Genomic DNA, 15,752 nt, shown 5'->3' with positions numbered 1-15,752 from the left:
ACTTGGGGGAAAAATCCTCTTTAATCCTATTTCTTCATTTGTAAAACAATAAGAATACTGATCTCAAAAGCACTGCTGTAATGATCAAATAAGACAATATAAGTTAAGTGCTTATCATACAAGGAGTACAATAATCAAAGAGCAAATGAATAGAATTGGTGCAGATATGCATTATTTTCCTTCTCATATTTTCATATATGCAAGTTCCTCTTAACTTCCTTTTCAAGCCCAGTATCTAATACAGACAATAAGTATCCAGTGAGCAAATGAATGAGCAAATCAATGAGCTTGTGATTTAATTATACATCTATTTGCTTATCTAATACTCTTAGTTATCTTTTTCATAATCTCAGGATAGTAATTTATCTGCCTTACTATCTACCCTCACAGATTATGACGAGGATAAAATGAAAATATCAAGTGAAGTACATAATTAGTACCTGTTGCATAAAATAGAACAAATGGTAGTTGTTATACTGTTATACTTTACAAAAAGTAAATTCAGTCCTCAATTTATTTAAAAATAATGAAGACAGGAGACTTTAGAAATGCTTCGTATTCATGATTGTTAAGATAATTAAAATGTTCTTTGGGTGTTGACTTTGATTCATAACATAATAAAATAAAAAAAAAGAAAAAGAAATAAAAACCGGAAAAAAAATAATTAAAATGTTCATTTTACTAAAAAAAATCAGAATATTCCTTTTATTAGATATTCTATTCATTTGAATTATTTAAGCAAACCAAAGCTTACAGCTCTCAAGTAGTCCTAGTTTCTTTTCTGTTATAAAATAAGAACATTCTAGAATATTTCTGCAATGAATACAATGTTCCATATCTGCATTCTCCAACATGGTAATAAAAAGCCACACAAGGGCACTGAGTATTTCAAATGTAGTTAGTGGAAATAAACTGAAGCTTCTACTTTATTAAACTGTAATTTAGAAAGTTACAAAGAATGCTATTAGGCATGACTTTGCATTCACTTTGCTTTTGAGTGGCTGCGTGATATCCGAAAGATGCTGAGTTTCACTGTTTCTCTCAAAATCTAAAATTTCTCCTGGAGCCCCTGTGACTTTGCTGCACTGGCCTGAGGTACCTCATTGCACAGTCTGGGAACGGTGGGAGTAGGTATCTGATAACACCAAGGAATTATTGTGAATTTTATTAAGTGTTGTAACAGCATATAGTTATTCTATTAAAAAAAAGGACATTTTTAAAGAGATGCATAATGAAGCACGCAGTGATGAAAAACCTCTGGGATTTGCTTTAAAATACTTCAACGAAGAAAAAAATTGTTGAAGCAAATGTGTTAAGACCTTGGTTAACTGTCTAACCTGGGTGATGGGTGTGTACACAGGATTTTACCATTCTAGCATTGTCTTTATTATGATGTATGTTTGTATAACAAAAGTATTTAAAAAAATAGACCAAGTATTTACTTCAACGAAGAAATGCTGAATAACAGGTGAGTGGTTACTTCTATCAGGGAGGGAGAGATGGAGCCAGGGAAGAATACATCTTCCAGGGGCTTTACCACTACTGAAGGAGTTTTATTTCTTCACCTTTTTGTGAGTCTGAAATGTTAGATCCTTTTTTTTATATGAATAATTTTGAATGTTTTAAAATAATGTACAGAAATGTATCGAGTTCATGTCTCAAAAGGCCAATGACCTGACCCCACCCCCCCCCAAAATCATTGTAGGCAGAACCCAGAAAGCAGACTAGATGGAAAAACTCAAGTTGAAGGGTAAGAAAAATCTGTCAGTCATTCAACTAATGGGAAATGTAAGAAGTAGTTGCACCTACCAAATCTTTCATCAACACCAAAGTCCTATAATAGCCACAGCATTTTAATTTTAACATGTTTTATATGAGTTAAAACATTGGAACTTACCATCATAAACAAAGTAAGTTTCATCTTTGAAAACAAGCACAGCAGGCATCTCCTTCAGTGTCACATACTGCAAAAATGAGATGTGTAAATAACTTTTATCATTAAAACAATTTTAATTGGTAGCTATGATTTCAAAAGTATTGAAAGATACCAGAAAAAAACCACAACAATAACAAAACTGTTACAGTTAAAAAGATCCCAAGGTCAATCCCAAGGTCATCCAAGGACAGGTTTATCTCTTTAAAAACATCCCCTGGCACAGTGCCCGTGTTTGCTACTGAGAAAACCGTAGATTATTCTTAGAGTTGATAATCGAGACCGAAGACATCCCAGGAAGTACAGGACGAGACACAGTCTGAGGTTAAAGAGCAGTGGCTAAGGTAACAATCAGCACTGGCAGGTTCAAGTCCTTCCCCACCGTTCCTGGCTATGGGACACGGGAGTCCGTTGCTGTCCGGGAGTTGGCTTCCTCCTCTGTAAATCAGGGACACTGAGTCTCCACCTCACTGCAGAGTTAGCAAAGTTAGATCCACTAACATATGTGAGAGTAGGTTTAAAATGTAAATTGGTTTTATAAATGGGAACTTATAATGGCAACTAATAAGAAATTATTTCAGATGGTACCTGCTTCTTATACCTGTGCTATAATTATTTCAAAATACTAAAATTATAATAATCAGTATCCCCATGGGTTAGCCACAAAGAATTATTACGTGCTGTGGTTAATACTGAAAAGTAACAATAATCATTAGATAACTAATAAAATAAAAATAACTGTAACAATAAAATAAAAATAGAGACGGCTGCCCTGGAAATACAGAGAAGGGGTAAGGCATACCTCAGGTAATATAGAATGATCTCTTACACAACTACTAAAAAATGGTACAGCACCGGGCGCCTGGGTGGCTCAGTTGGTTAAGCGACTGCCTTCGGCTCGGGTCATGATCCTGGAGTCCCGGGATCGAGTCCCACATCGGGCTCCCTGCTCGGCGAGGAGCCTGCTTCTCCCTCTGACCCTCCCCCCTCTCATGTACTCTTTCTCATTCTCGCTCTCTCAAATAAATAAATAAAATCTTTAAAAAAAAAAGAAAAGAAAAAAATGGTACAGCACCATGAAAGTAACTATTTGAAGGGCAGTGGTAAAGCTCTCTGGTGAGGCTCTATCATCAAGTACGCCTCTACTCACCTGCTCTTGGCAACGCATCCACAAAGGTGCTCCGCGAGTATTTTATAGCATCCAGCACCTCTCTCTTTTAAGGATACCCCTGAGTTGACCATACTATAACATTAGTATATAGATGTAACTTGCAGCCATTGATCTCCACATATTCTGAATCCCTCCTCCTCTTCCCTTGCATTCCCTGAAACTCGTTATCTTATATTACAGTTATTTGTCTACAGGCCATTTTTCTCCATTCACCTTTAAGTATCGTGAAGTCAGAAATTGCCTTGATTCATCTTTATATCCCTTTAATATACTTACTAGGGTTTCCATAAATACGAGCTGTAAAACTAAGGAAACTTTGCATAACCAAACATTAAAATTCAAAATATGGGGGGAAATATAAAATCATGGGCTTTGTCCTTATTTGAGAATTCTCTATGGGAGTAAAAATCCTATTACTCTGAAAGAACACTGATTCCCCTAGCAGACTTCTGCAACCAAACACAGAAAAAAAAGAGATGACAGATATTGATATTTGCAGGAATAATTAAGGAATGTTTGAGGAAACTAGTTGAGAGGCCAATAATAATAGAAACAATACATAATAACCAAAAGAATGCCCTCATAGCAGATACTGTTTGTGCCCACCCACATAGATGTTCTAGGCGCTAGAATTTTGATCTAAAACATCTGTCACTACACAAGGACTGGGGTGGTGCCAGATGGTGTCAGGGCCCAGAACGCAGCATGCCCTCTGGTGCACTCCAAGTAAATTGCTTGGAAAGCTTCACAGGTGAGGGTACGATGTACATTCTCATCTCTAATACTAAAATGTGGTCCACTGGGCTTTGGAGAGGAGAATGGGTTAAGAGTTCCAGGCCTGGGCCTAGAACTAGATTCCATCCATTCTAGGCCTTTACATCACACTGAGATATCTTAAGACTTTCCAGAATAGAGGTTCGTAACTTCCTGAGCATCTATGTGAGAATCTAATGGCACATACGGCTCTTCTTCCACCCTATCATCTCCTCCCCATCAAAAGTAAATGCATACACATAAAATATGCAAAAGAGCTCCTGAGACAAAACTAAGTAAACCTAAAAACAAGTTTAAGCTGACCAGATTTGTCTGAGGTTCTCCCAAGGAATTGAAAATCATTTCAGAATATATTACATTTATAAGATAAACATTTATATACATATTGCAAGAAGCACTAGACACACACTCTATGCAAGTCTACAATCTTCTTAAAAATATTTAAATGTTAAAAAGATATTAAACAAAAATTAATCAAATGTGTAATATGACATACCTTTGTGAAAAAAAAAACGGTTTTCGATTTTTTGTAACTTACACTGATTAAAAAGAAAAAGCTTCCCTTGACTTATTTCATGTTTCCTGTCAGCTATTGCCCAATTTCTCAGGTCTCCTTCTTTTTTTTTTTTTAAGATTTTATTTATTTGCGAAAGAGAGAATGAGAGACAGAGAGCATGAGAGGGGGGAGGGTCAGAGGGAGACGCAGACTCTCCGCCGAGCAGGGAGCCCGATGCGGGACTTGATCCTGGGACTCCAGGATCGTGACCCGAGCCGAAGGCAGTCGCTTAACCGACTGAGCCACCCAGACGCCCTCAGGTCCCCTTCTTAGGAAGACTTTTCTAAAGAGAAGTCTATGCCTGCAACCTCCAATTTCTTTTCTACATTCTCTCAGATGACACCGATGAGGCACCGTCCTTCCCGTAAAACCACCACCAACCTCCACGTGTACAAGTGTCACAGTTACTCTCCTCAACTCATCTTGATCACTTTGCAAGTATCTTGCACAACAGACCCTCTTTTTAAAATATTTATCTTGGCTTTTCACCCTTCTTGTTTTCCTGCACCCTCCCTGGCTATTTTCTTCTTATTTTCCTTTGCAGTCTTTAGGCCCTGGACACACTTATTTCCTTAAAAATTTGCATCCCAGGGCGCCTGGGTGGCTCAGTCGTTAAGCATCTGCCTTCGGCTCAGGTCATGATCCCAGGGTCCTGGGATCGAGCCCTGCATCAGGCTCCCTGCTCAGTGGGGAGTTTGCTTCTTCCTCTCCCACTCCCCCTGCTTGTGTTCCCTCTCTCGCTATGTCTCTGTCAAATAAATAAATAAGATTAAAAAAAAAAAATTGCATCCCATGTCTAAGAAGTTTTTATACAGCCCTTAAAGCCAGACCCCTATATCCACCTGTGAATCCGATGCTTATACTTGATGTCTAACTAATATGTTGAACCAAGTTAAAATGAACAATTCAAAGCTCTTGATCAGTCCCCCATTCCCAAACTAATTTCTTCTGCAATATTCCCACACTCATAGATAACACTACCACCTACCCAGCTGTTAAAACCAAACACCTAAGAGTCATCCTTGATTCTTCCCTTCTCTTCCAGGTCAGTGAGCTCAAATAATTCCATCTCTAAAAAACAACAATGCTTTCACTTCTCCCCCATCCTTTTACAAACCCTCAAGCTTAAACTCTCCAGGTTACTTCAAAAGTTCAACTGATCTCTCTGGATCTATTCTCATCCCTATCCAATTCATTCTGTTCTCTGGTCTCTGAACACGAGACCAAGTCCTTCACTAACTTCCAACCCATCACATGCATGGCCATGACCTGCAAGGCCTCCACTGGTCTCTGCCTACCTCTTATCTATCTCCTTTCTCACTGTATTATAGTCACACTGGCCTACTACCTATTTCTCAAATATGCCAGCAGTGTTCTTATCTTGGGCATTTGTAATGATCTGTTCCCTGTTTCTAGTTTATTCTGGACATAGATCTTGCATGGCTCCTTCACATCATGTATGTCCCAGTTCAAATATTTTCTTCTCAGACATTTCTTAATCACCAATCCAGAGCAGCCATCCCACCCTTATGTCCCTACTATCACAATGCTCTTTTACTTTTTTCATAGTAGTTATATCCTGTTTACATATTTGTTTACTGAAGATGACCATCTCAGGCTGAGGACCCAAAAGATGTTACCTGCAACACTAAAATTTAGTACACTTTCTCTACCCATGAGAATGTGGGCTCCACCCTCTCACAACCCTGATGATCTTGCTTGTCATCAACTATCCAGGCCTTAATACAGTGCACGGCAAATGATCAGGTAAGAAGCAGCTGTGAATCAATATATATAAATATGTTAATCACTCCATTACTTATAAACCAATTTAGCAGTTTGAGCTATCACTTCTTACTACTGCTATCACTTTGAAGAGAAAAAAAGCATCAACATAATAAACAGTCTCTAAATGCTATGAATCCAGTGGTATTTGCTTATTAACAATCTAGTATCAGCAGTAAAGAGTTAACATGTTTACTGTTTCTACACATATGAAAGTAAATAAATCTGATAAATAAAATCAAGTAATTTAAAAAATGAAATTAAGTCATTAAAATCCATTTTTAAGCATTACCTCAGGAACCACTTCTTCTGAGGCAGAAAAGAAGTATGTATATACAATTAATTCTGAAGCAGCATCTATGTATTTCTCCTGTGAAGATACAAATAGGAAAGAGGTGACTTTTAAATCTTAAGATCAGAATTCATCCCTCATTACACATTCAGAGCAGGCAGCATCATCCCCAGCAGTATCATCCCAGTCTGAAGCCGTCAGTGTTTTTATGTGAGAAGATGATGGAACATAAGCAGCAAGTGAAATGCATTGTTTCTAAAGCAAAAAGACCACCATAACCCAATGCTTTCATACTCCTCTAAATAAAGTATAGTATAAGCTTGATTCATATTTATTAATTTAATAATTACAGGAGATATCTGTGCATATATGCACACATATAAACGTGCACACGCACACACACACACATCTTCAAAAAGTTTACATTCAAACTGCACTCTGTAGTCTCAAAGAGACAAAAATGCTAAAAAGTAACACAAAATTTGAATAACCAGGGCAAGCAACATCTTTTTATTCATTTCTGTTTCATGAAGGCAAACACAATAGAGGGCATATAAGAAAGTGTTTTCATTAGAAAAATACTTAGATTGAACTAAAATATTTCCAGTAAGAGTGAAATAATTTTGAGTTTTGGGTCAAAGTTTTGGCTATCCTGAAAATTAAATTACAATACATTTGTATTTGTGAATTTAAAAAATAAAATCATTTGATACCTTCAAAGGCGACTCTCCACCTATGTAAACAAAAAATACACGATGTCTCTTTTGCATATGTTCAAACATTTGCTGACTTGGAAGTGGCCGAATTAGAGCCCTGTTTGAAAACAAAACAAACATAAAACAAACTTGCATTGGAACTAAAGACAGTACATAATTTATGTCTAAAGTTACAAAGTTTTAATGTTGTATTAACTGCATTTTAAGTAATCACCCAATCTATATAAATCTAATAAAACTTTAGCCCATGACCACTATTGTACTCACATAATGAAAACAAAGTACCCACAATTTAATCTATCAATTTAAAAAATAAGTTTAAAATACATCCCTTTAGAGAGTACCATCTTAGCCAGTATTTTGATAGGCAAGAACAGAACTATAATCCAGTTAGTCCTCAGCTATAAACAAAAGGATCCACATGAGAATTATTTTTTCCCTTCCTAAGATCATTCACACCAACACACTGTGAAAATCCTATCCCAGGAAATTATAATACTATGCTAAGATTTATGTCCATTTAAATGCTAGCTTTAAAATACCCTATAGAGGTTAAAATCTAAATGTTTCATAAGTATGTTATTCTTTTCAGAAAAAATACAATGGAAAGCGGTAGTCATAATAGTACCTAAGAACCTCATAAAAAGAAAACAGAACTCTACAAAGACTTTTACTATGCAAGCATATTTCAAAGCCAAATACACTGAGAAATAAATTACATCAAAGGTTATTACAAAACATATTACTTGCAAAATATTACTAAAAGCTAAAAAAGAGACATGGTTTATACTATCAGATTTTTAATCCACTAAATTTGCAAAAAGAATAAATACAGAGTTTGCAAAGGCAAACATATTTTCAAAAGGCACAATTCCTTAGATGCATTGAATCACTCCACTCTAGCCTCTATTTTCATATTTCAGTAATTAACCACTAAGTGATGCAACCCCAGAACTGAGTCATGAAATTTCATTTGCAACAGAGTCACCTTTAGTTACATCAGGAGAAGTCCATCTTAAGCTTAAAGTAAAACTCTAAAAAATTGCCAAAACATGAAGACCATCTAATCACAGGGAATGAAGTACATCCCACTAGCAATCCCCTCATATAATATAAACTTAACTCACAATTTATTCAGAAGGCAAATAAAGAAAATGAAATACGCAATTGATGAGAAAATACGTAAAAATTGTATTAATAAGCTTTGCAACTTGAATAAAGATCATTCCTAATTCTGCCTTTTCTCAAATAATTCAAGCCATACAGTGCCATGCCACTCAACAAATCCACTGCAATATTTCAATTTACTTTAAAGCTATTTAAAGCTATCAGCGTATCCTGTCAAACTCACAAGAAAGTGCTTATACTTTCAAAGTCAATATAGGTTAAACTACCTTGATAAATGTTCTCTTTAATAAGTTCCACATAATTGCACTGAATAATTATAAGCACCAACTTTCTTTAAAACCCAGCAAGATAGATGTAGATTAAAAAACGAAATCACCACATTCAAACCAATAGGAAAAGTTTATGTAAGAAACTGTTTCCTTAGCAGTAAAATCTCAGCGATCTGTAACTCAAATAACTATCTGGGTTCTAGTTATGTCACATCCTAAGCAATGTGTAGTAATACCCACAGCTGGCATAAAGCAGCATGTGACAGATCAAGGAAAGTATTTCAGCTGTATCTAAAAAGAATTTTCCAGTATCACAGGCCAGGGATTAAAGCCCAATTCTATTCAGAACAATAATATTGTGGGGTCTCTTTTAAAAACTCTGAAATTAAGTAACAGGAAAAATAAGTTGACATAAATGAAGCAGTATAAAAGCAAATTTATAGTAAAATAAAACTATAATTCACAAGGTTATTAGAAGTAATCAAATTCTGAAAATGCATTAAAAAATCCACTGGCAGGGGCGCCTGGGTAGCTTAGTGGGTTAAGCATCTGCCTTTAGCTCAGGTCATGATCCTGGGGTCTTGGGACTGAACCCCACATTGGGCTGCCTGCTCAGCGGAGAGTTTGCTTCTCCCTCTCCCTCTGCTGCTCCCCCTGCTTGTGCTATCTGTCAAATAAATAAATAAAATCTTTAAAAAATCCACTGGGGAAATTTTTTTTTCTACAAATGAAATGAATTTAATATGAGGTTAACAAATATAATAGAAGTCACAGTTCCTTTTGTTTCTTTAAAGTATCTCTTTGCATATGATACATACGCCTACCTTTTGTCATTAATGAACACAGATGTTATTTAGGGCAAGTCCCTAAAAAAATGTGGGTTCAATATGGTCTATTAAAATACATTTAGCTTTATCTTTATTTCTTTTTTTTAGAGCGAGAGTGTGCATGCACGGTGGGGAGGAGTGGAGGGAGGGAGAGAGAATCTTAAACAGGCTCCACGCTCAGCATGGAGCCCAATGTGGGGCTTGATTTCACGACCCAAGATCATGACCTGAGTCAAAATCAAGAGTCGGATGCTTAACCGACTGTGCCTCCCAGGTGCCCCAAAATTGCATTTAATTTTAAAGTATTAGTATCTTTTAAAAAAAAATTATTTAAATTCAATTAAGATAACATATAGTATATTATTAGTTTCGGGAGTAGAATTCAGTGATTCATCAGTTGCATATAACACCCAATGCTCATTACATCACATGCCCTCCTTAATGCCCATCACCCAGTTACCCCATCCCCCACCCACCTAGCCTCCAGCAATCCTCAATTTGTTTCCCAGAGTTAAGAGTCTCTTATGGTTTGCCTCCCTCTCTGTTTTTATCTTACTTTTTTTCTTCCCATCTGTTTTATTTCTTAAATTCCACATATGAGTGAAAATGGTATTTGTCTTTCTCTGACTGACTTATTTCACTAACATAATATTCTCTAGTTCCATCCATGGCATTCCAAATGGCAAGGTTTCATTCTTTTGATGGCTGAGTAACATTCGATTATATATATATATATATATATACACATATATATATATACACACACACCACCTCTTCTTTACCCATTCATCTGTTGATGGACATCTGGGCTCTTTCCATATTTTGGCTACTGTGGACATTGCTGCTATAAAATATTAGTAATTACATAGTAAAAGCCTTTCCCAATAAAAACTTACCCAGACACTCTGTGAGCAAACTCAATAATATCATCTTTAGTTCGTGGTCCTCTGTAATTATATGCCAAGTCCCCCTTTAATCTTAAAAAGAAAAAAAAAAAAAAGGATAGAAGCTTAGATTATTTCAACTGTTTTAAGAGTCAATGCTAATCAGTATTGTTATATAAAATTATAGTATATAAAATAGTAAATGCAGACTTGTTTCAGAAGTAGCATAACCATGTGAAATACAGTAGGCAACTGGCTACAGGGGACCAACAACTCAAAATATAAAGAAAAAGGCTGTATTTTAATTAAAATTACATGAAAATAGTTTACTTTGTATCTAATAGTTGCATTGTGTCTATGCTTCTGAAAAGTGCATAATCTGCACATTCATGGTCAAGAGCTTATCAAAGCATAATTCTCACTATCTTCTCTAGTTTAAAAAATGAGACGGAATTCATAGTATTTCGGTAGAGGGAAAACAAATTTTAAGCAACACAACATCATAGGAACTTGAAAGATGCTCCAAGATTATAGAGTAGAACAAGGCATAAAACACCTATTCTATAAAATTAAGATAATTTTCAAAAAGCCTGTCAATGATGTATCCAACTGAGATTTATTTTTATTTATTTATTTATCTTTTAATCCAACTGAGATTTAAAAAAAAATGTGAAAGGACAAGAGAACATCTAAAATCAAACAAAAAAGAACAGAAAGGATAATTTACTTAACCCAAGTAAAAGAGGCTTAACAAGATTTTTTAAAAGTAGGGAAGGAGGGACGTCAACACAAAACCCAAGAAATAAAGAATTAAAATTAGCCAAATTTTGAAATTTGAGATTTTAAAACACTGAAATAAAACTCAATTATAAAAATAAGTTTCAAAATAATTCCTCAACTCGCACATTATCAAAATAAGGATGAAACTCAAGAGAAAATTCAATAAAATTATGATTATGAAATAAATCCTTTAGAATGAGCACACCATTTCTCCCAACTTATATACGCTTTATATTAGACTTTGCCAACACTTACAGATTAGAATTAAATCCATCAATTTGATTCTGTTTGTTTCTTTCCTCTCTAATGAAATAAGTGTATTTCAATGATAGAAAAGTAAAATTTGTTAGGAGACAGGATTCACATGATACAGCAGAATACACTCTTGAGCTCCTCAAGGGTAAAAGACCTTTCATACTTTACAGCTGTACGTCTTGTCCGGCAGGATGCCTGCCACGCAGTGAGCACTCAGAGCGCATTTAGTGAATTAGCCGTAAACAACACACTCACTTAAATACCAAGAAAAGCAGGAAGATGCAGTCCCTCTCCTTTGATCACATACTGCACCTAGAAAGAATTGCTGAACCCAAATCTGCAATCCTCCAAGGATGCTACTAGAAATTAATGTAATAAAACGTAAGTAGAGTGAACTAATAAAAATACACATATAAACATACAACACTCAACTTACAGCTTAATTGTTGGATAACCTCGAACTCCAAACTCTGAAGCAATGCCTTGATAAGAAAAAGAATAAATAATTCTAAATTTTTTTTAAAAATGAGAAACTAGGTAGTAAATGAGCCTTTTACTTAAAAAAATATATATATTTATACAAACCCATAAAGATGTGTTGTTTTCAAGCCTTAAAAAAGAATATAAATTCACATACAAAAAAGAAAAAACATGACATTCTCATACAAAACAATTACTTAATAATCCAGCCTATGGCCACACAAAACACTATGACTAAGAAATAAATGCCAAAAGAATAGTTAAAATTTTATCCCTGAAGTACTTATTTTAAGATATTCTTGTTAAAAAAAAAAAAAAATATATATATATATATATATAAGTCTCACTTGTCATTTGATTTCATTTTCCAGGACAAATATTTTTTTTCTAGGTCTCATTGGTTCCGCAAAAATAAGTAAAAATAAATAAATAAATAAAAAACAACAACATAAAAAGCAAAGCCCATCCTTTCCTTTAGTGTTTTCTGAGTCTGAAAAGAACTGCATTCTATTTTAATTTTAAAAAGATAAATTGTATTTGCAAAATTACTTAATTTCTGCAGTCAATACATGATCTAAAAGCAACTTTATCTACTTGTTTTAGAAGTTTCTGCTTTTGTAATAACCCAGAAAAATTCTAGTTATTTTCAAAGATTATTCTGAAGTCCTCATGTTAATTAAAATGAGATACAGTTGCTACAGTGGCATCTTTTTTGAGGGAAAGAAGAAACAAAAACAATCAAATAGAGAATTAGGACTTTAAGAGGTACAGAAATCACTACTGCAAATATACCTTCCTACTTTACAAATTCAAGGCAACTAGAACAGCAAAGAAATGAAACCATCTCAGTTAAGAGACAATATACAATATATTTACACATACACCAGTTTAAGTAAACTATAATGTATTTGTTCCTACGATCTCTCCCTTTGTTAATTTTATTTATTTCGAGGACATTTTACCATAGTTGGGTATAAGGACACTACTCTACGTGAGTTCTGGTTTACCAATCACTTTAGTAGTCATTACTCTGGTTTCTTAGCACCGCCCACTACACAAGAATGATGACAAAGTGAATTTGTGGCAAAATTAATAGTCAAAATCTCTTAGCCTTCCTTCGTCATCAATAGAGTTTCTCCCTTAAACATATAGAGAAAGGTGACTGGAAGGTTCTGGACACTGATCAACACTGGTTTTTATTAGAAGCAACACAAACAGTAGAGATAACAGAAATAACTCAGGTTCTGAAGATAAAGGTCCTGCCTCTGAATAGCTATGTGAACTTAAACCAATTATATAATTTATTTGTGCCCATCTGTAATGTAGGATTTAATTCTGTCCAATAGACTCTAATTGCACACTGTAGTTATTGAGATTGACTTCTGAGTAAAAATACAAAAATGATTTGGGGGGATTATGTGAGTAAAAGATGTTCTTAATGCCCCCTTCCCAAATTAAGGAGGCAGGAAAACATCAGCCCTTAATTACCTTCAACTAAGACTAATATAATTGACGGGGGGAGGGGGGAGGCATATCTATCAGTTCTTTGTTTAATTTATTGTGAAGCTTTTTTATAAACAAATCAAATAAAGAAAATATGCAATCAATGAGAAAATACAGTGGTGGTTCTCAAAACAGGTTTCAGAGAAAAAAATCCCAGCTCCACATTTAACGCCACAGGATCTCTCTAAGATGGAGATATATAATACCACCCACTCTATTATACCTTGACTCCTTGAGCATTAAACTTCATTTTTGATAGAATTTCAACTGGCGGTGACTCCTAAAACCTTACATTTAGGTTTCCCTAGGAAAACAGTTATACACACACACACACACACACACACAAACATATATATAAAGCACACAAGCAAAGCATGGGTTATAGACGTAAAATGATGTAGGTTAGAATTCCAACTTCTAATTTATCATCTAGGCAGCTCTTTCCCTTCTGAGGACGGCACTCATTTTCTTCAGCTTATGGGCAGGATTTTAAAATGAGAAAACATGTGGAAAAGAATCTGAGAGAGAGCTTGGAACACAGAGATCCTCAAATGCTAGGTCCAATTCCTTTCTATTTCTGATCCTGATCTCACTGTTAAGTAGTAAGCTGCAGACACATCAGTGTATGTATAATAAGAACTATCACATGTAAAGTATTTCATAGCTGACTTTAACAGACCTTCAACTATACCTCCAGACAATTCTGTGAGCAGGAGAAGGATACTATTACTACTTTTCAGGTAAAGAAACTGATACTTAGACTTGGTAACTTGTTTGAATGCAAGCACTGACAAGGTAGCAGGACTATGAATGAAGCTTAAGTCTGACTTTAACTTTTAGTTCTTTATTTTTTCATATTAGAAAACAATGGTTTGGGGCGCCTGGGTGGCTCAGTCGGTTAAGCGACTGCCTTTGGCTCAGGTCATGATCCTGGAGTCCCGGGATCGAGTCCCGCATCGGGCTCCCTGCTCGGCAGGGAGTCTGCTTCTCCCTCTGACCCTCCCCCCTCTCATGTGCTCTCTCTCATTCTCTCTCTCTCAAATAAATAAATAAAATCTTAAAAAAAAAGAGAAAACAATGGTTTGCATAGAAACCTGAGATCAATTCCTTCACAAATTCAAGAATGCATTTGTAACATGAAATTTCGTAATTTTAAATGCTCATAAAATGAGGCCCTTATTTCCTGTTTTCTCCTTGAAATGATAACAACTTGATGGTACAGCTAGGCTTGGATGTGAATTACGTGATCTCAGACTCTGGTCCTAAATCTACCTCTAACTTTGGTGTTTGAAATTACTCAGTCATTTCACTGCTAACTACCTGCTGTTTCTTCATCTGCACAATGGGCAGGGGGAAGAAGGAGGAGCTGTAATTAATGTGAAGTCGTTTTCAGCTCAAAATAGTATTGTTCTTAGTATTTACTGAGTGTTGCCCGGCTAGCTCAGTCGGTAGAGCATGAGACTCTTAGTATTTACTGAGTGTTACTATGTGTCTAACAGGAAGAGGATGTAAAATACAGCAGCTGTTCTCAATTGGGGTAGATTGTGCCCTCCAGGAGACACTGGGCAATGTCTAGAGACATTCTTGGTTGCCATAACTTTGGGGGACAGTGGGATGGGCAGAAGGTTGTTACTGGTATCTAGTGGGTGGAGATCAGGGATGTTGCTAGCTAAATATCCTACAATGCACAGCAACCCTTCCCCCCAAACAAAGGATTATTTGGCCCAAAATATCCTTAGTGCCAAGACTGAGCAACACTGAGATATAATCACTGGCCAAAGAGAGCTTATAATTTAGAAAGAAAGATAAAACTAATCTGCCAATATAATCTGTGAGCAAGAAATGAGAATGTTACTGGCCAAATGTCATTCCAAGTTTACACATCAACGAGAAGTAAGTTTTGGCCTTTAACATAAAATAAGTATCACACTTACGTTGAGGAATAAGCAGGATTTCAGTGGTTTCAAAACAGACATCACACGGGGCACCGTAACGTATTTTACAAACGAGAAACAATTCTCGTACCTGACTGTGGGAGGGAGTATGTACAGAGAGAGAGAGGCTAAAATACCTACATTTATACAGGGTTTTTTTATGCCGATTACAGCATTATCAGTTAAAACCATGCATCAAGAAAATTCTGATCCAATTCCAAACACACAGGGTAATTCATGAGAGTTCAAATTTCTCTGGTTCACGAATTCTGGACACAGAGATGTGTTGGACTGAGTGTGGGGGCATGCACTTCCAATCTCTGCACTTACACGACCTCAAATACTCAAGAGATTTCTCATACTTGATCACTGAATAATCCTATCCCACCTCAAGCCCAATCATATAAATAACTATTCACCGGAATACTTTATTCTGTGGTTCTCCAACTTAGACGTGCAGCAGAA

At 35.7% G+C, this 15,752-nt stretch overlaps 1 protein-coding gene across 4 annotated transcripts in view; it reads right to left on the bottom strand.

The window, feature by feature from the left end:
- The window catches only part of TMX3 (thioredoxin related transmembrane protein 3), a 59,437-nt gene that overhangs the window by 32,602 nt on the left and 11,083 nt on the right, over window positions 1-15,752 (bottom strand). For 3 of the 4 annotated variants that reach the window (XR_006792908.3, XM_054510269.2, XM_045886573.2), the window contains exons 5-9: window positions 11,807-11,852; window positions 10,348-10,428; window positions 7,225-7,324; window positions 6,512-6,589; window positions 1,898-1,964 (exon numbers count right to left, since the gene is read on the bottom strand). Coding sequence is in view for 3 of the 4 variants with exons in the window: in XM_054510269.2 (XP_054366244.1) it covers window positions 1,898-1,964; window positions 6,512-6,589; window positions 7,225-7,324; window positions 10,348-10,428; window positions 11,807-11,852 (372 nt within the window). In the remaining variant the exon portion in view is untranslated. The remainder of the gene's footprint in view (window positions 1-1,897; window positions 1,965-6,511; window positions 6,590-7,224; window positions 7,325-10,347; window positions 10,429-11,806; window positions 11,853-15,752) is intronic. The other variant, XM_045886574.3, reaches the window with a different exon arrangement.

The sequence above is a fragment of the Mirounga angustirostris genome, unplaced genomic scaffold (genome assembly GCF_029215605.1).
Source record: "Mirounga angustirostris isolate CCGP_5_RB_7025 unplaced genomic scaffold, mMirAng1.0.hap1 SCAF_14, whole genome shotgun sequence".
NCBI lineage: Eukaryota > Metazoa > Chordata > Mammalia > Carnivora > Phocidae > Mirounga > Mirounga angustirostris.
This window is presented reverse-complemented; position numbering and strand designations above follow the sequence as displayed.